General features: G+C 30.0%; 1 protein-coding gene across 2 annotated transcripts; it reads right to left on the reverse strand.

Moving 5' to 3' along the window:
• Window positions 1-4,834: 4,834 nt before the first annotated feature.
• On the reverse strand, window positions 4,835-10,514 carry LOC106765861. 2 transcript variants are annotated; one of them, XM_014650629.2, is made up of 5 exons: window positions 10,255-10,514; window positions 9,856-10,032; window positions 7,443-8,780; window positions 6,564-6,600; window positions 4,835-5,151 (listed from the first exon to the last, which is right to left on the reverse strand). In XM_014650629.2, the coding sequence occupies exons 1-4, from the start codon at window positions 10,267-10,269 to the stop codon at window positions 6,565-6,567; spliced, it is 1,566 nt and encodes a 521-aa protein (XP_014506115.1). In that variant the 5' UTR covers window positions 10,270-10,514; the 3' UTR covers window positions 4,835-5,151; window position 6,564. The 2 variants fall into 2 exon arrangements, with proteins under 2 accessions (XP_014506115.1, XP_014506114.1); XM_014650628.2 differs by lacking the exon at window positions 6,564-6,600 and having other exon boundaries at window positions 4,837-5,151; window positions 10,255-10,513.
• Between the last annotated feature and the right edge of the window lie 10,326 nt (window positions 10,515-20,840).

The following is a 20,840-nucleotide window of genomic DNA, read 5'->3' on the forward strand; positions in this document are numbered from 1 at the left end:
AGAACAATAAATTTTCCTTGTAAATATTTTTTGAATTCGTCTTTTCTTTTTTACGAAAAATCTCAATAATGATTAAAATAAGAATATGAATATTGATAATATTTTGTGATATCTATCTTATCTTAGATTTCATAACGATAATCTTTATTCTCATATTTATTTAAAAAAAAATTATAGGTCCGCAATATTTAATTTTATGGTCTCAATTTTTTAATTAGACAAAAAAAAGTCAAATAATTCTTAAAATATGATTTCTATATAAGTAACATGTTTTAAAATTTTGAAAATTTTTTCTTAACAAAACTATTTATATTAAAAGTTTTTAATAATAAAATAATCAAATCTCATTGATTTTAAACTATTATCATTATTAAAAGATTAATTTATAAATTTTTACACAAAACGATGAATAAAAATTAAATATATAATATAATTATTGTTATTATTATTATTTATGATAAGTATTTTTTATCATAATATTTTAACAGAATTCAATAATAACAGAATTAATTTCAAATTATATTAAAAAAATAAATTTTTTGTTTTAGTTTTTATTTTAAAGTAATCAACTTTTAAATCCGATTCTCTTAATTAATTATTTTAAATTACTTTCCCATAATTTTATTTTATTTCCTCCTCATTTAAAAAATAAAAATAAAACTCTTTTACCATATACAGGTCATTTGGAAGTGGGTCTACTCAAGTAGTTTTTTTTTTTTTAAATATATATTATTTTATAAAAATAAATTCAAGTTCATATTGGTATTAATTTAAAAATGGAGTATTAATATTTATATCTCATTGCAATTTTAAAAAAATGATATCAAAATAAATTTATTTGTCATATATATATATATATATATATATATATATATATATATATATATATATATATATATATATATATATATATATATATATGGTGATAGTTTTATTTTAATAAGAAAAATAAAGCATAATAAATTATTTAAATACAAAAATTAAAATGAAGTGAATGTAATACTTAATGATTAATCATTTCAATAGTATCCTTTTTCTATTGATATTCCACCTAAATAAGTAAATTAGTACAGCTACATTTAGCTCTTTTAACAATATTCTTTTTACAAAATTGTGTTATTTTGATATTTTATGTAATTGACATTTTTTTCAGTAAATGTGTATAGCTTAAAAGATAAATAAAATGAGAAAAATAAACAACGCTTCACAAGAAGAAACGAAAGGGAGAAAAGAAATGAAGAAGGTAAAACTAATAGAGACTCACATTCAGCTCAATTTTTACTATTTAGTTAACCGAGGAGACTCCAAAAAGCTGTAAATTTTAAATTTTATTCAATGATATAAATGATTAAATTATTTGCATGTTATAAACTCAATAAATTAAGTATATCACTAAATATTTTGTTGTACTGACAAGGAATTACGTAAAATTGGGAATTGTTATAAACTTTGTATGTTTACACCGATAAAAGAATTAGCTCAATTTCTGAATTACATAATAAAGATTAAAATGAGCAGCATTTAATTCAACAACTTTAACAAAAAGAATGCCTTTTCTTTTAATTTTAAAAACCCAAGTGCCTTGAAACTCGCAAAAAATCAATATAATCCATTTTTTAGTGTTATTCCCTGCACCTTCCTCTTTTCTTCCAATACCTCTAAATTTACTTTTTTTACCCTTCGTTCATTTAATAAAGTCAAACCATAATTAATGAATAATAAATGAGATTCTAATCCTTAACGGCCAATAATCCTAACCTTTGTTTGATAATATAAATCTTATACGCTCTCACTCCCTTCCTGATCCCACGAGCATTTCAGGAGCTTTCACTGTTTTATTATTTTCACTCCCTTCCTGATCCCACGAGCATTTCAGGAACTTTCACTGTTTTATTATTTTGGTGAGGTACAGGGAGAACTGTTCGCATTTCACTTAAACTTTCACGGTTTTATTGTGAACAAAACAATACTTTATGTTTTTTATCTGTGCTGATGACTGTTGTTGTTGCTGATCGTGGTGTTGTTTGTTGTTGCTTTCGACTTTGGGAGGAAGAACGAGAGGAAGGAGAGCATCCCAAGTTAGTTCATTTTTAATTTTGCCGCACATCGAGTTACGACAGAACCAAACCATCCTTTGAGTTACGGTTCTGAAGAGACGCACTTCAAAGTGCATTTTTTGTTTGCCGTTGTAGGAAGCGCGTTAACTAAAATTCATAAACAAAAATAAAAAAGTTAACTAAAATTATATACATAAGAAATAATATAAAAAAAATTAAGAAACAAATAAACTAATTTACGAAAATATAGTTTACTGATAACAAAAATTATTTAATTCAATAAATTAATTAATACTTAATCTAAATTCATAATTAATACTTAATCTAAATTACATTAATAATAAATAATATATAAAATTTTATAAACTTAAAAAAATTAACTAAAATTAACAAACAACCTAAAATTAAAAAAACAACAATTTGAAAAAAAACTTAACGAAAAAAAAAATTAGAAACCGCAATGTGATATGCGTTTCCATCAACCCCGCAGTTTGATCTGCGTTTCTCCCAACCCGCATTTCGATATGCCGATAATGAAGATGTGCACCCCCAAAACCAACCCAACCGCAGATCCATCGGCGGTTGCCTTCTGGCGCTAATCCAGCTGCGGCAGGCGTTAACCGCAAAGCCATTTGCGGTTCGACAACGCACCCCCTAAAACCCATCCGATGTTCGTATTGCGGCAGGGGTTAACCGTAGTGTCATTTGCGGTTCGATATGCGGCACCCCCAAAACCCTCCTCGTCGATCCCATTCGCACAGTTCATATAAACATTTTCATACACAAAACAATTCACATACAGAGGAAAAAATGCAACCACGGATCAAGCAACAGAACATGATTCTTACACCCACAACATCAACCAGATCTACGAAAGGAAAAATACTAACCTGGACGCCAGAAAAACTTGAAACACGAGAAGAACTGGTACCCAGTTATGCTAACAACACACTCCACACGAACGCCAACAGACAGATAGCAGCAATTGCACTTTAAAAACTTGGTCTTGGAGCGGAGGAAAGCAAAACAGGTAAAGGGTAGAATGAAGAAAGGGGGTGTAGGGTTGCTTTTGGTATGAGTTGCGGCAAAGTCATCTAACTTTTTATAAAAACAATGAATAGGTTGAGGCTTATAGGAGTTAGGGGTACAGTAGGAATTAAAGTAAAATTGGGAGGTGCAAGACGAGATCATGGAGGTGCAGGGAGAATACACTCCATTTTTAGATGCTCGAATTTACATGCACGAGTCACGCAATTCTTTTCGGGGTTAAATATGTTTTTAGTTCTTATATTATTAAGTGGTTTTGGTTTTAGTCCCTCTTTCAAAGTAAGGTATATTTTAGTCCACTTTAATTTTAGTTCTCCAAAACTAACACCGTTAAAAACCAGCTGACGTGGCTAAGGGTAGACTGACCCATTTTTTTTTTCTTACACTGTGTTAGTGTTTCTAACCTTTTCTTCCTTGTCTCTTTTTTCCTTCCATCTTCTCACCTTTTCTTACACTGAAAATGGTGTAATCCTAGAGGATAGTTCTACTGCTGATGCCAATTTTGTAAATGCAACAAGAGAGAAGGCAGAAGAGCTAGCTTCAGACGTTAAAAGTATTACCTAGTTGTATAATGAACATGTCGTTCCCTTTGGGCTCTGAGAGGTACTTCCATTCTCTTTTTGGCTATTTATTAACGTCTTTTTGTTTTATTTTGGTTTAGATTGTTGCAACTCTAAATTTATTTTGTTGTTCTTGTTCTCATTATTTTTAGTTTTGAATTAGATCAATATCTTTAAGAGCTTGATATGAAAACTACTAGGTATAATTACAAGTCTTTTGAGCTTAAGTATCTAGATATCGATGGCAACCGAGATTCCAGTGGTGTAGGAAAGGATTCATTATTAGGTCCTCCTTGCCCAAAGAAGAAACAACCCATCTTTGTTCATCTTCTTCCTTTTCTTCTGATTATTTTTTTAGCATAACTAAACTCTGAAAATATACTTATGATTTCATTTCTTTCCGATGATACAAAATTATATATAGGAAAGTTCTGACTTTTTTTTTTTTCTTTTCTACTGCATATTCTTTCTCTATTTTCAAACCAAAAGGGCGTTTTTGATTTTGTTGTATCTTTTTTTTTTTTCTTATGAGAAGATTTAGTTGCATTTGTCACTGGACGATTTAGTCAGTGTTGCTTTTGTAGTATTTTTGCTGAAAAGAGACGAGGTTGGTGGAAGATGGAAGATGGAAGGAAGAGACAAGGGAGAGAGAGGGAGAAAAGGTGAAAAACACTGTAAAAAAAATTGTGTCAGTCTACTGTTAGTCACGTCTGGTTTTTAACGGTGTTAGTTTTGGAAGACTAAAATCAAAGTTTCCTTAAAAAAGAAGACTAAAATGTACCTTACTTTAAAAGAGAGACTAAAACAAAATCACTTAACAGTATACGGACTAAAAACATATTTAATCCTTCTTTTCACATACAATAGTCGGCAAAACAACCGTAGAAGGAAAACGAAACATGAGATCCAAAATTGAAAAACAAGATTAAATATATAAATATATTTATAATTGTTTATTCTTAAACTTTAAATTTAAATAAATATAATAATCTCAACCTAAAGACATTATCAACATTTTAATTGACATTTAAATTAAATGATAATAAAAATGTAAATAATTCAAAAATTAACAAAAATATATTCGACATATAAAAAAAAATCTTTAACATAATTAAATTAAAAAAATAGACTAATTTAATTTTAAAATTAAAAAATGAAAATATATCAAAATTTTGTAAGAAACTAACGTCAAAAAGCAAGCATCACCAAAATTTGTATTGCAAACAGAACCCCTACAAAAAGGGTAGCAATTATAATTTTATGTTTTATATATAATATGCTAGAGATTTCTAAGCTAAGGATGAAAGAGTAATAGTTGATATATAGTTATAATATATAATATTAACACATTCCAGAGCTTCAAAACGCCACCTTCGGAAACAATTGCGCATTTGGACTGTGCTTTGAGTCCTTTCCCACCCATCCAACTAACTCATCATAAATAGATGAATCTACTGCCACCATTTCTTCTCAGACAAGGATATAAGCTGCAAATCAAATCCAAGAAATAAGTTAGCTTCATCCCTTTTCACTACTACCAAGTAAACCTTGTCATCATCACATCTAAAGCTCAAAACAAGAATAATGACAAAAAATGAGATTAGTTTTTCCATAACTACTAAGAAAAAAATCAAACTTTGCAAGTAGTATAAATAACACATGCAATCACAAAGGAGTGTTTATTTTTAATTGCAATTATACGGGAATATAATGAAGACTCAAGTGTCAAGGTCTTTTTGGGGAAGAAAATGCATAATACGTAAAGTAAAGATTTCAAAAGCCTACCACTTTAACTATAAAGAAGGCTAGTGCATCTTGAGTTCCATACTTAACACAAAAGTAATATTAAAAAACAAAAAAGACATGCTAGAAAGTAGAAACATAGAGAGTGAACCCAAATCATTGCTAGCATTTCATTCAAACAGAGGGGCTGAGTTGTTTTTTTTTTTTTTTTTTTTTTTGTAATAAACAATGAATTTATTAACAAATGGTAGAGGATAAGAAATCCTCAAAAACTACTGAATCCGAAATTAACTCCATTCGAAATAAAAATCGTGAAAAACAAAAAGAAAAATTGCCCAAATCATAGAACCAAGAAAGAGCTAGCAGTTTTTCAATGTTACAGACTAATACAAAACTAAGCAAACAGGATATTTAAGAATAGCGAGAAGTCAAGAACCAAACAGAAAAAGTCAACTGCATTTGACAAAGTAAAGTTCTGAGCAAGGAGAAACACATAAATACTAAGATTTATGAGAGATTGATGTTTATGAGAGTAAGCATCAGTTAGCATGGGTCATATTTCGAGACAAAAATATTAGGTTTACTGTGTCAAACTTGTGTTTTCAACTGTGATAATTACCTGGTCGGAATAAGTGAACCATATATGCCTGATGGGTAAAGTGTGCTACTAACAGTCAAAAGTTATCTATTCTAGGATCCATAACACTACGGGTGACCATAATAGGCCAATGTGAAATAGACACACAAGACATTTATACATTGTAAAACCCGGTAAGTAGCATATACAGAAGTAAACACAATTAGAAGAAATATCACCAGAATAAATAATCATAGTCCAGAGAACTTGATTTCCATAAAGAGGAAGTGTTTTTCAATAACCAGAGCCATATGTCAATCCCAGAGAGAAGGATGTTTCTCATACTAAAGATATGTACAGCAAATAAACTTAGAAATACATACAAAAATGGTAAAGACATCCACCATTAATGATTAAAGGCCTTAGTATAGAGAAACTATAGACACGCACTCACCACCACCAATCTAAGGCATAGTTGACAAGACAATAACTCAAGGAAAAAAAAGTAAAAAAAAAAAAGGAACCGAGTCCTAAACAAACCTCTGATGCTTAAAGTAACTCAACTTTCAATAGGCTTACCTTAATTGGAATCATCATCTCCAAGATGATGCCATGGCTGAGAAAGAGCAATGATAACAAAGGAAAGAAGTCAAAACAAAAGGAGGATGGTACTACAAAATCAATAGAAAAATAGTAATATCTTACAACAGAAAAATAAAAAATTGAGCTGTGAAGTGTGAAGTAGACAACACAAAAAATGGATGATTAAAGACTCATTGCAGACAAGCTTGGCTAGAAAAAATGCTCTGGTAAAAGGGGTTTGATTGGACACTGGACAGCTTTTGAACCTCAAACCAAAGGGAGGCAAATGATTTTGAATGTCTCTATTACCAGACCATAAACCTGGAGTCAAGAAAGAATCTCTGTATGATATTTGTCTACAGCAAGGTTCAAGTGATTCAATGGCCAAATTTCGTAAGCATTCGTAATTATATCGTATGTACGGGTTTTTAATAGGAAGATTAATTGACTGTTCATTGAAATGCCACACTATTTGTAAAAAATAAGATCAGTGGCTAGTGAAAAGGGGAATGTGAAGGACTTGAGGAATAGTTGAGGATTTCAAAACAAGTGCAATAAGAACTTGAGTAAAGTGAAGATCATCCAGCTCTAGAGTTTTCTTCATCAAGCAAGGAAGTATGATAAGAGTATAACAAAATTACCACTCAGTAGAACAATTTGTCCATTTCTAATTAGGTATATTTAAAATTAGCTAAATATTAGTCAAAGTGAACGGTTGTCTGCAGCCAGCAACCTAACTACTATAATGCTATGACCTTGTTTGAAAAAAAGAGTAGTTTAGTTTATTTAACAATGATACACAATGAAATAGTATACACACACACATGCCCGCACAAAACACTGAAAGATGGAAACAAACATTCACAAACTACCAACCTGGCGAGCAACCTGTGCCAGTCGTCGGCTGTCCCGAGATGATTCAGTCATTGTGCAAGATTTCTGAGGATCCACATGACCATCTTGCTTCTCTGCACACTTTTCCTTTGAATCGGTATTATCTCGAGAGCAATCTTCATCACAGCTAACAGCCTCCTTCTTACGCTTTCTACAGAATGTGTACTTAAGAAACCTATCACTTGTAGGTCGATTAGAAACCTTTCCATCTACATCAGATACTTTTGGGTCCATTTTATCCCTTGACTCATTAGATGCTTCAATACTTTTATAAGCTGGAACCTCTACACTTTCAGCAGACAAACTATCTTGTCTTGTTAAATCTGATTTATCCATTGGTTCCTTGTCAGCTTTAGTTTTGCTCCGAGTGCTACAGACTTCAAGTAATTCTTCCCAATTTTCAGTCTTGCTATGAGATCTTGATTGCTCATTCATTGCAGTTGTGTCTGTGGGCACATCAGCAACAGGAGACGTTATATCCTTCCGAGTTTCATTTTCATATGTTGAAGAACTCACCCTTGAGGGGTCATCGTTATCCAATACAAGTGGAGAATGTTTTGCACAAGACAGGCCTGATTCTTTATTTGTTTCCTTAACCTGGTTAGAATGTAATCCAGATTTAGTAGCCTTCCTTTTCCCAAATCTTCTCTTTTTTCTATGAACTGGAGCTTTGACAAGGTCAGCATCTGCTTTCACCACTTTAAGTTCATCTGGTTTCTCCTTTTCACAAATAATATCATCGTTGGTATTAGTTGATACGGTCATTGCTTTACCTTCTTCATGCAGACTCACTAAAGTTTCATCCTCTACATTATCTAGGTTTCCTGAAACAGACACATTAGCATCAAAAAGGCTCCTTTCAAATGCATGTATTCTCTGAGTGCATCCATTTCTGTAAAGCTTGGGCTCTTTCCTCCTAATGACTATGGATGCAAAGTCTGGGTTATGAATGTAGCAGTTGTTTGTATGATCATGTGACCCACAGAACTTACTGCTACCTATGGATCCATTTATAGTTGGATTTCCGGTTTCAGAAACAGAGAGTGATTCAAGCTGTAAACCGGATGCAGAATAAACATATCCATCATGATGATCAAGTCTGTTCTCTTGCAGAAAATTTCCCTGAGCTATAATTTCATCTTCTTTGTCTTGCTCCACGGGGGGGTGCATTTGGTGTTTCATCATAGTCTCCAGCTCAGCCTGGGTTTCTCTCAACTCTGCTCTTAAGTCTCTAACTATTTCCTCCGCTTCCTGGAGCTGAGCTTCAAGCTCCTCAATTTTCTTCTGCTGATTCAATGACATCAGCTCTGCTTTACTGACCTGCAAAGTTGTCATTCATTAGACACGACAGAAGATGAGACCACATAGATTGATTGGCTTCAGCTGTATTAGCAGCTAGGTTAGAATATTGAATTACTCTTATGTTAGCATGTAGCATGAGTTATGTTATGATGGTAGTAATCTCTTACTGTTGAAAAATCACTGCATTTGCGCAATGAGTTGAATTTACTTTAAAAATCCGAAACAATAATACAATGTATATTTCTTTATATGATTTCCCAGTAATAGAACAAGTTTAGCATTCAAAAATATGCAAGCATGAAAAGTATCTAGTAATAGTCTTGTCCCTGCATTCACAAGCAAGTCCGCTTCATCCTCTAACTAGATGTGGTAAATTGATGGAGCGTTAGGCAATTACAGAAGTACCAGTGGATACCTCTGACACCAAGACACGATTATATCACATACTTTATCAAATGTGTATTGATTGCATTCCTTTAATAACCACGACAAAATGTCACAAAAACAATAGTCAATCCCTTTTATTTTTAGCAAGAATTTTCCGACAAACAACCCTTTGTTTCAGAGATGAAAATAAAACAAGAGTCAATGACCCGAATCTTAAAAGACAACAACAATGTGACAGTTCCAAAGAACTCTTACCCCAGGTTTAAAATGTCTGACACCGACCATATCAATGGTATCACAGAATGAACTGAAACAAAACAGCATAACAATTACAAAGCAACCCACATTTAAGCTATTGACGATGTTTCGAGAACTCAACGAAAAAGTAACGCGTTTCCGTTATCTACAATTTCCTTTCTTCTCCCACCCACATGCTAAGAATGATTACATTGAACTCATCGAACTGATGCAAGCAATTAGCCGGGAATCCGAACCAACACAGTGAAACGGGAATCTCGAAACATTACTGATTACTAATCGAGAACAAAGCAATACACACAGAACCACAATCACGAAGCATGAGTAGGGTAAAAAACTCCAAATCAAACACACCAATTTCAAAATAAAGCAAAAACGAAGCGTAAAAGGGCAAAGAAAGAATCTTTTTATAAAAGGAGACCCCTTTGCAAGAGCGTGATTTTCAAACCTTAGAATCGAACATTTGTTTGAGCCTGAGCAGCATTCGAAGTGCTTCTTCCTTAGTAGAAACAAGTTCCTGCTGAAAGCGCGAGGCTTTACGCTCCGACACCATGATACGCGCTGCCGCCTCCTTCGCCGTGTTGAGGATGATATCGGCGTAAGCCTTCTTCAACGCCGTCAATTTCTGATCAAAAACACAAAACACACAATGAAAACCCAAAACACCAAACGCACCATAAATCACAAACGAGCGTCCCCATTACCATGAACCCAGAGAACAATAAAACCGAACCGATTTTCCTCGTAGAAAAGAGAAGAATAAAAAACAGAAAAAGACAAAACCGCGGTAGGCGGCGGGAGAAGCAGTTGAAAAGGGTGAGCGGAGCAACAGAAGGGTAAGCTATACCTCGGAATCCTCCATTGTTATCTAATGCATCCAGGAGTGGTGTTAGGTGATTCGGTTGAGTTGAGACCAAACCGAAGAACAGGAACAACAACAACAACGGAAAGATGTGAATGATGATGCGATGGGAGTTTGTTTCTGTTTTTCTTTCTCTCTTCACAGTGGGAGCTGTGTGTCTGTTAGGAAGTGAGTGGCGAAATGACAAGATTGTCCTCCGCGTAATAACATTACACTTACCATGTCGCAATCACAAACCGTAACACGGGAGCGGGGCCCGTTGATCTCTTCGCCTCCCCCGTTATATATTTTCAACAGTGGGCCCCTACTCTGCTCCACCACCTCCATCTCAGAATGATGACGTGGACCGCTTCATCAAACTGTAACTACTAGAGCCTTAAACGCCCACGTTTTTAGTTTTCGTCTTTTAGGTTTCCTTTCAACGCAAAATCCACCTTTTATCTTATTGGATTCTTAAAATATATCTTTTTAAAAAATCCTTTTACCTAAATTGGGAACATTATTATCATCAGGCGAAAACACATATTCTGCCATCTTCTCCCTCTCTTTTTTTTTTTTTTCAATCATAAGAAAATACTAACACAATTTAAAAACATATTAATTTCATGTTTACATTAAAAAATAAATCAATTTTTTCTTACAATTAAAAATAATTATCGAACATAAACATAAAAATCCTAACTAAATATATAAAAAGTAGTTATAAAAAATATCATTTTTACATTTTTTATGATAATAAACATTAAAAAAATTAAATTAAATATATTCTTACAGTTAAAACAATTATAAAACGTAAACATTAAAATTCGTAACAAAATATGTAAAAAGTAGTTTTAAAAAGTAAGCCATTTCTTTCATTAATTTTTATAATTGCATTGATAAAAATATTTTCAATCGTTATTTGAAAAGCTATTTAAAAAAGATAGATAGGACAAAGAATACGACGGGTAACAGTTAAACAACTAAAAATATAATATTATATTTAACTGTTATAGACTATATATAATATTTATTATAATAAAAATCAATTATCATATTAAAGATATGGTCTAAGTAAATGGGTACATAGATAAATAGTTACGGATATATTGATTAAATAATTATTAAAGATCATAAATAAGATGTCTTTTTTCTAATTATTTATTGGTTGGAAAATATTTTAAGTTATCTTTCACCGTTTTTTAAAATATATAAGAGGTTGTGTGTGCGTAAACATATGTGTCGACATGTGTATAGATAAAAAGTAACTATTAATAAATAATATTATTATTGATATTTTTTATAAATATTTAATTTAGTTTAAATATTAAGTTACAAAAATTACAAGATAAATAATAAAATAAAATATATTAATAGGAATAAAATTGATAATTAATTGATACTCTTTATATATAATATAAGCGGATGCTAATTTTATTTTATTAAGTTGATTTTGTAATATAAGTTAAATTTAAAATATTTTTTAGTCATGAAAACTATACTCATGAAAATTCACTTATCCTTTCTCACCTAGATCATTCGGTTCAGTTGAAAAATACCATCCTCCAAATACTATATTCCTTTCTACCGTACTTTGTTATCTCCCGATTTCAATACAACACAAGATATTGGATGCAGCAAAGGGATCTACAAAATTATTTAAAAGATTTTAATTAAAGATCCTTCTGCATATGCATGATATCTTTAGAATCCCTCCATTTATTTTTGCATATGAGGTACATGTATTAGCTTGAGTTTTTCGATATAGTATTTCTAGAAAACAAAGTATTTGTTGCTCAGGAATGTAACTTCATTTGACTACATATACAGCAAATAAATATTCTATACTTTTTGCAACATCTACTGAGAGTAAATCATCATAATGAATGTGTTACATTTGGATCAGCTTTAGGCATATGAGAAAGTTAAATATCTTATTTGGTTGTTTGAAAGAAAAAAATAAAATTAAAACTATGAGAAGCGTAACCCAGATATAATTATTAGTGAAAAAATTGCTTTTTATGATAGATAAAAATGACCTATTATGATAGATAACCCGACATTATAGTTCTGAACATCATAATAGTTCTGTGCATTTTATGACGTAGCAGAAATTACATCATAATAGGGTCATCATATTATGATATACTTTTCTGACACCTATCATAATAGGTCTAGTGTATTATGATAGATTTTCATTTATCAGTCATAATATAACGAATATATTATGATGTAGTTGGACTTACCTATCATAATATGTAGTGTTTTATGATGTAGATCTTTTCACTATGATAATAAATGTTTTTCAGAAATAAACTTTTATTACATACATTATTCACTTATCATAAAACTCTGTGTGTTATGATTGATATCATGACATGAAAGTGTTATAAAATAAAGCGCTGATTGCAAAAGCTACATTGCAAATTTTAAAACATCTATTATTGATTCACCCTTGTTTCAATTGTTGCTTTTTTTTTTCATTCTTCCACATGTTGTAAAAGTTGACAATAAAAGAATAGAGATCACAAACAATGGATTTCTCGAGATGTGAGAGAATACGAGAAGAGAGGTTTTTGATGATTTGTTTTGGAGTGAATGAAAGCTTTATTTATAGAGTTAGGGAACCAGGCCCATGATCCAAAGCATCCAAGATATCTACTACTAAATTTTTTTTAATAAAATAAAAGAACGTTGAAACCAAAATATAAACATTGGCAGCATGCATTTTGGGAAATATCTTCAAGAAAAACATTGGAAGCACATTATACCCTTTTATCACGTTGGAAGCACACGAAGCTTGTGGTCCAAGCTTGAAAATTCATTCGTAACTTTTGGAACAAATCTTTTGCAATACTATATTAAAAAATAATAACACCACATGTTGCGATGATTGTGAACATTGAGTTGATGTTGATTTTTCTTCAATAAACCTTGGAATTTTTTACCCATTATAAATTACTTTTCTACCTATAAATAGATATCTAATGTTTTTTTCAAAATCACTAAATCACATCTCTTCTACCTTTCCTTCTAACATTTCCTTGGTTCCCTCATTTTTTTTCTATTAGCATGAGTATATTTACTTTTTAAAAAGAGTTTATCTTATTATATTTTGAATACCTCACAAAATTTGCAAAGTTTCTTTTGTATTATTATAGGAGACTTGTGCAATACACTAGAGATAAGTATTTAAAAACAATGAATCTACATCTCAAAAATAAGTTTTGTTTGTATCTTTGTTAATATTTACAATAATCTTGACGACTTATAACTCACATCAGCAACCTGAATCTAGATAATCAAAACATTATTTTCGGAACTCAGAAGATCTTTGCGAAATTGTTCCTGTACCTGTCAAAAATCTAGGTCTTCTCTAGACAAAACTTTTGACGCTGACAAGAACTTGTGTCTATCTTATTAGACATGTGTGGAGTTGCTACTGTTATCCATCTTCAAAACTTGACTCTAGTATCCCTTTAAAACAAGTTGAAGATTGGATTCATGCGAACAAGGTATGCTGACACACTTTATTTAGTGCATTGTCTAATGACTTGTTCAATGCGTATTGTTCCTATAAGGAAGCGAAAGATATTTGTGATAAATATATTGTCAAAGATGTCATTAAACAAAGATTCGTCATGAGAAACTACTATTATTGGGAGATTATTGAGGATAAGAACATAAAGACCTGAGTATCACAAGTTACTTGAAGATATCAAAGTAGAAATCATAATTCTACATGATGAGTTTCTTTCAAAACTTATAATCGAGAAATTGACACCATTATGGACTAACTACGAACAATAACTGAAACACAAACATAAGAAAATGTCATTTCCAGAGCTTATTACACACATTATCATTAAAGATACCAGCAAAAATGTGTGTGTTACTCTAAGGGCTAAAGCTTTATCCACGAAAGCAAATATAGTATAAAATAAACCTACTCCAAAAAGATACGAAAGCAAACCTGATCACAAAAGGAAAAACAATTTTCGAAATTCCTTTCCCAATGGGTCTAACCCCACCTTTAAAAAGGAGGGAAATTGTTTCGTATGTGGAAATCCAAACTATCATGCACCATAGTGCAGGTGTAGAGCAAAAAATGACAATCCTCCTAAGACAAATATATACTAAGGGGAAGATAATGTTGTTGTGATTATTTCATAAAAAAAAATTGATTATGAATGTGAGCAAGTGAAAACTCTAGTACTACCAGACACATTTGTGCAAACAAAAGTTCTTTTACCTCTTACACTAGTGTCGAGGATGGAGAAGAACATGTTTATTTTAATGATTTTAGGACAGCTACTATCCTAAGAAGAAAAAAAGGTTATTCTAAAGCTTATGTATGGGAAGACTTTGGCCTTGAGCGATATGTTACATGTGCATTCTATTAGAGTTAATTTAATATCACTATTAGAAAAAGTGAGGGTTAAATTACCGTTTGAATCTAACAAGATTGTTGTGAAAAAAATAATGCTTTTTTTGAAAAAGGAATATTGTGATCAAAGTCTTTATATTCATTATTTTTCGAATTATTAATGAATCTTGTTCTTTTGCCAATATTATTGATTCATATGACGTATGACATGCTAGATTAAAACATACACATTAGACGAGTTTGTCCATTCACTAATTAAACAAGTTTTGTAATACACATTAAACAAGTCTGCATGCATTGATTAAACGACTCTATCCATACACTAATTAAATGAGTATTGTAACAAATGTTAAATGAGTATGTTTATACATTGATTAGAGAAGTCTAGCATTATACATTAGACAAGAATCTTAAGATACACATTAGATGATTTTCTCCACTCATTGATTAGACAAATCTTGAGATACATGTTATATGAATCTAAACATAACACTATTTAAATGAGTCTAAAAATACATGTTATATGAATGTGTCCATATACTGATTAAAAAAAGTCTAACTAACAAGTATGTCAATATATTAATTATACGAGTCTAGCATCATATCAAACAAGTCTTTCCAAACATTAATTAGACACATGTAGCAAAAACAAACACAAATCTAACAATACACATTAAACGAGACTCTCCACGCACTAATTATACGAGTATAATAAAAAATATTACACAAGTTATTTCATACATTAATTAGGCGAGTGTAACAAATAAACGAGTTTTTCGATGTAGATTAGACGAGTCTAGTAATGCACATTGGATGAATAATTCATATATTGATTAGATGACTCTAACACTATAATTACACAAATTAGATGAGTCTATTAATACACATTAGATAAGTCTATTCACTCACTAACTAGATGAAATTTGCAATACATGTTAGATAAGTTTTTGCAATACATGTTAGATAAGTTTGTTCATACATTAATTATATGAGTATAGTGAAAAAATTAAATGAGTTTAACAATACACAATAAATGAGTCTATCCACTGATTGGACAAGTATAAAAAAAACAGATTATTCAATCCATACACTAATTATATGGGTTTAAAAATACACATTAGACAAGTATGTTCACACACTGAAAAGACAAGTCTTGCAATATACAATAGAGGAGTTTGTTTATACATTGATTAGACGAGTCTAGCTATATATACTAGACGAGTTTGTTCACATGTATATTAAATGAGTTTATTAGTACACATTATACGACTCTATCCATTTTATGATTATACGAGTCTTGAAATATACATTATAGAAGTCTATCCATATATTGATTAAAAGAAGTTTAATAATACACATCAGACAAGTGTTTCCATATAATGATTATATGAGTCTAACAACATATGTTAGACGAGATTGTCAATTAATTAGACGGGTATAACAATACCTATTAGACTAATATGGTCATACATTAATTTGTATTTTTAGCAAGTCTACTCTACATATTTTTTATATCTTTTATAATTCTAGAGAGTCAACTTTATATTTCTGCACATGTTTTACCTTTTATATTTTTACAAAATCTACTATTTACATTTTTACAGGCATGTTGACTTTCTAAACCTATAAATCATTTTTCATATTGATTTCATTCAAAACCTAATTATAAATTTAAAAATAGTTATTATTTATTTTCTTAACCTCTAAATATTTTTTAACAAACACTCAAACAAACACTAATTCACTAATTTGTGTGTAATTAGTTTTAAACTAAAATAATTTTTACCCTTTAAATGACTATTATTTTGTTTAAAATTAAAATTTTTTAAATCACTGCTTATTTAAATTCAGTTATTTTTAATTAAATCAATAATTAAATATGTTTTTAGTTCATTAACTTTCATGTGAAAATGAATTTGGGTCCTTATTTCAAAATTTGAATCATTTTCATTCCTGAACTTCATTAATGAATGAATTCAATATTCATCACGAGACAATGTTAAATATTTACTAATGTGGCTACCGACATTGTCATATGAGTGTCCAAATCAGTATGTCATAACATGTGACAAAACTGTTTGTCACATCATCAAATTTATAATAATGCGTGGTTATGAGTACTTAATCCATCATTAATAATGTTTTTGATAAAAATAATTTAAAGTTTGAAATATGAATGAAATCCAATTTTGTATAAAAATTAAAAGACTACAAACATATTTAAATTTAAATATCTTAAATAATAATTAAAAGTCAAATAAACTAATAAAGAATATACATATTAATATGTGAAATAATAAAAACATCACAAAAAATAATTTTTAATTCAATGAAATAAAATATAATGATGCAAATATATATATATATATATATATATAGGGGTTTGCTAACACGCGTACGCCTGTTTTTAATTTGGTACGTTTTAACAATGTGTACCGGATTATAGTAGACAGAAATACCCTCATTTATCATGGATTCTAAGTTTTAAGGTCAAGGATATTTAAATAATTTTCATTCTCAAAACTAAAAAAAAAGAAAAAAAAGAAACTCCCAAACCCTTACTCACCTCCCTCATTCCTCTCAACCCTTTCTCTTTCATCTCTCTCACTCCAACATTTTCTCTGTCATCCGTACTGTTGCCCCAATTGAAAAAAAAGAATCAGAAACCCTTCTCTAACCCTAATCCACCTTCCTCACTTATCCAATTTGTTTCTTTCTCATCTCCATACTCTCCCTCAGCCACACACAACAACCCGTGACATCGTAATTTGTTNTTCCTTCTTATTATTATTAAATTTCATTTTTAAATTAAATCATGTAAATAAAACCTTCATAAATCAATTAAATTTTCATACATTATTTACACATCTACACCACATTTCATTATATTTTTAAAGAACAAGATATTTCCCTCTATTGTCCTTTTCCCTTTACATAAAGTGTTTCTTTTTCCTTTTTATTGGTATGGGATACATGATGTAAGATTACAACCTAGAATTGAAAAAATTGTACTCCTAAGGAGCTCTTCTAAACCTATTTCTTTAATTTCCTTATGTCCCTTTTTTATCACTGAATCAACTTCTACAGGCGTTTAGAATAAACTTTAACCACTGTGCAAGATAAAAAACAGTAAAATCATTTTTTACCTTTGAGATTTGGAAAGAGTAGCATAAAGTGACAAAGTTTATATTCATTTTACACACATTAATAAATATAAAATGATTATAAAAGAGTAAACTTTTTCAATTTTTAAAAAATATCTTTGATTCAAATTGCCACCACCATCTTCGATTAGGTTTGAGATGAGAGAAAAAATGTTAAAGTGTTGACAGAGAAAATGTTGAGATGAGAGAAAAAATATCTCTGATGACAAAGGGTTTCTGATTTTTTTTTTTCAATTGGGGCAATAGTAGGATTGACAGAGAAAATGTTGGAGCGAGAGAGATGAAAGAGAAAGGGTTGAGAGGAATGAGGGAGGTGAGTAGGGGTTTGGGGTTTCTTTTTTCTTTTTTTTTTAATTTTTGATAATGAAAATTATTTAAATATCCTTGACCTTAAAACTTAGAATGCATGATAAATGAGGGTATTTTTGTCTACTATAATCCAGTACACATTGTTAAAACGTATTAACTGACAAACAGGCGTACGCGCGTTAACAAATCCCACATATATATATATATATATATTAATTGATGTGTTTTTACCATAAAAAAGTAAAAGAAGATATTAATACACGTTTTTTTTGTTAGTTAACAGTAAAATAACATTTTATGTTAATATCATAAACAATTAAAATGTAAGAGAAACATTTAAATTATATAACAATATAAAATAAATATAAAATAAGCTAACAAACATACGAAATTAAGAAAAATATAACAAAATTTTAAATACTTACATTTTTTATGTATTTTATGCTTTTATAAACGAAAAAATCTCTTTAACAACTCTTTTTTGACAATTTTTTGACAACGCATACGTGGCAGTTTGTGATTGGTCCATTTCAAATATTTTTTTAAAATAAATTTAAACAGACTAATAAAATTATGACACGTGTCCTGTTGTTAAAAAGTTATTAAAAGAGATTTGTTAAAATATCATTGTCCTTTTTATAAAGTACATTTTTCTTTTCCATTTTATGTTTTTATAAACACTTATCTATTGGTTACAACTTTTTTCAACTTATATTTTTTATATTTTATATGTCTATTCTCTTAATTTTTATGAAATTGAATTTCATCTTTGACTTAAACTTTTAATAATTTTTATTTTAAAATTATTAATAAATGAATTTAGTTATCCTAAGTAGACTATATTAAAGATTTATTAATGTAATAATCATGTTGATCATGTGTTAATTGAGATATTCACGTTAACACGTGTGACAACCTCATTTGTTATATTAACAAACTTTTAATATCATCACTATACGTAAATTAAATTTATTCATTAATAAAGTTTAAAGATAAAAATAATTTAAAATTTGAGAGAAAAATAAAATTCAATTTTTTATAAAAATATTAAAAAATTAAAAACCTATTTAATCATTAAATTAATTATCCAAACCAAAATCATATATCATATATGATTTAAGTAACGTTTTCTAAACTAGAAAGAGATATTAGTTATTTAAATATCATAATAAAATAAAATAAGAATAAATTTGAAAACTTTAAATTGTGTCTCGGATAACTTTATAATTTGAGAACTTTAAATTTAGTCTCTGAGAACTATAATTACTGATAAGTTTGAGAATTTTTGTTTTTTATAAATGTTTATGATCTATTAAATATTCAATAAATATAATTTTATAATTTTACAATTTTATTACTATAATATATCTTTATAATTTTAATCCAAAAATACATAATTATAAAATTAGGATTATAGGATTTTAATCCAAAATGAAAACTATATTTTATAATTTTATAGTTCATTCTATAAAACATAATACCATGAAAACCAATAATGTTTAGTGTTAAAACTTTAAAATTTATTAACATATTTTAGGTTTAATGTTTCGATAGGTCTTTATTTTTTTTTTTAGAATTTCAAATAGGTTTCTTCTTTTTCGGTATTTTAAATGAGTTTTTATTTTGTGAAAATTACATCAATTAGATCTTTATTGTTAAATTGGAGCTAAGGAAGTTAATGTATGTAACATGATAGACTATATTTTTTTATTGACATGGGATTTTAGTTATTTTAAAATTAAAAATTTTGAGAAAAAATTGAGATCCTTCTTTACAACATCATCATCTTGAGCAAAAAAATAAAATAACAAGTTAGTCGTCACTCACCACGGAGCTTCTTCCTTCACAGGTTAGACTTCTCACCTAAAGTTCCACCGGAGACTTCTCCCTCTTCTCTGATTCTGTCATTCATCTTTCATCTTCACACCTTCCATTTTCATACCAGACAAAGAACATTCCATGATTCATCTCCAACCCACCTAAACCTCACTCATTTTACAAAGCACCAAAACCTCACGCGTCAAATAAAAAAAAAAAAACAGTTATGTAACAGGACATGGTGATTCTTAAAATGTTTGCATTGTCTATAACCAATAAAATCCTTCAAAATGAATACTCTTCTCTCGTTTTAGAAGCTTCAGCATCTCATTAAGAAGATCTGATTAATTTCATAACTTCTTATGTTCCTCACTCATGAGATACCGAGTCTCTGCTTGAGAGCGAGGTCGTGGTGGTCATCGTTCCGAGGGTTTATGAAGACCATGGGATAGGGCGAGGTGGTAGAATCTTCGTCGTCAGCGTAGTTAATGAAATTGGACTCATCGACCGGGGGTCCTGAAGGCGAATGAAATCGAACGGGGCAGAGCGATGATCACAATAGCACAACACATCATCTTCCAAGGAGAACACCATGTGAAACAAGACACCACAACTCGAACGACCACCTCATGGAGGCTCTTTGTCAATGTCAACGATTAATAAAACCCTAAACTCCCAAATTGATACCCCAATTTGTGAAATTGATTGAACTTTGCACGGACCCTAATATAAGAACCAACTTCTCCCACATACCCTCGCACTTCCAATCAAACAACGATGATTTTATTTTTCTCTCACAAACCCTAATAAGAAGCCCCAGTCTTCTTTTCCCAACCTGATTTCGAATTGGCAATCAAAAGAGAAAGGGGTTGTTGCACTTAATTTAGATTCTTTTGACCATTTTGTCTTTATTT

This window comes from Vigna radiata, chromosome 7 (genome assembly GCF_000741045.1).
Source record: "Vigna radiata var. radiata cultivar VC1973A chromosome 7, Vradiata_ver6, whole genome shotgun sequence".
NCBI lineage: Eukaryota > Viridiplantae > Streptophyta > Magnoliopsida > Fabales > Fabaceae > Vigna > Vigna radiata.

Coding starts and splice junctions, on each gene's coding strand:
- LOC106765861 (XM_014650629.2), bottom strand. Junction 8,781..9,855: donor AACAAATGTTCGATTCTAAG/GTTTGAAAATCA, acceptor ACAACTTTGCAG/GTCAGTAAAGCAGAGCTGAT. Junction 6,601..7,442: donor TGGCACAGGTTGCTCGCCAG/GTTGGTAGTTTG, acceptor GCTCTTTCTCAG/CCATGGCATCATCTTGGAGA.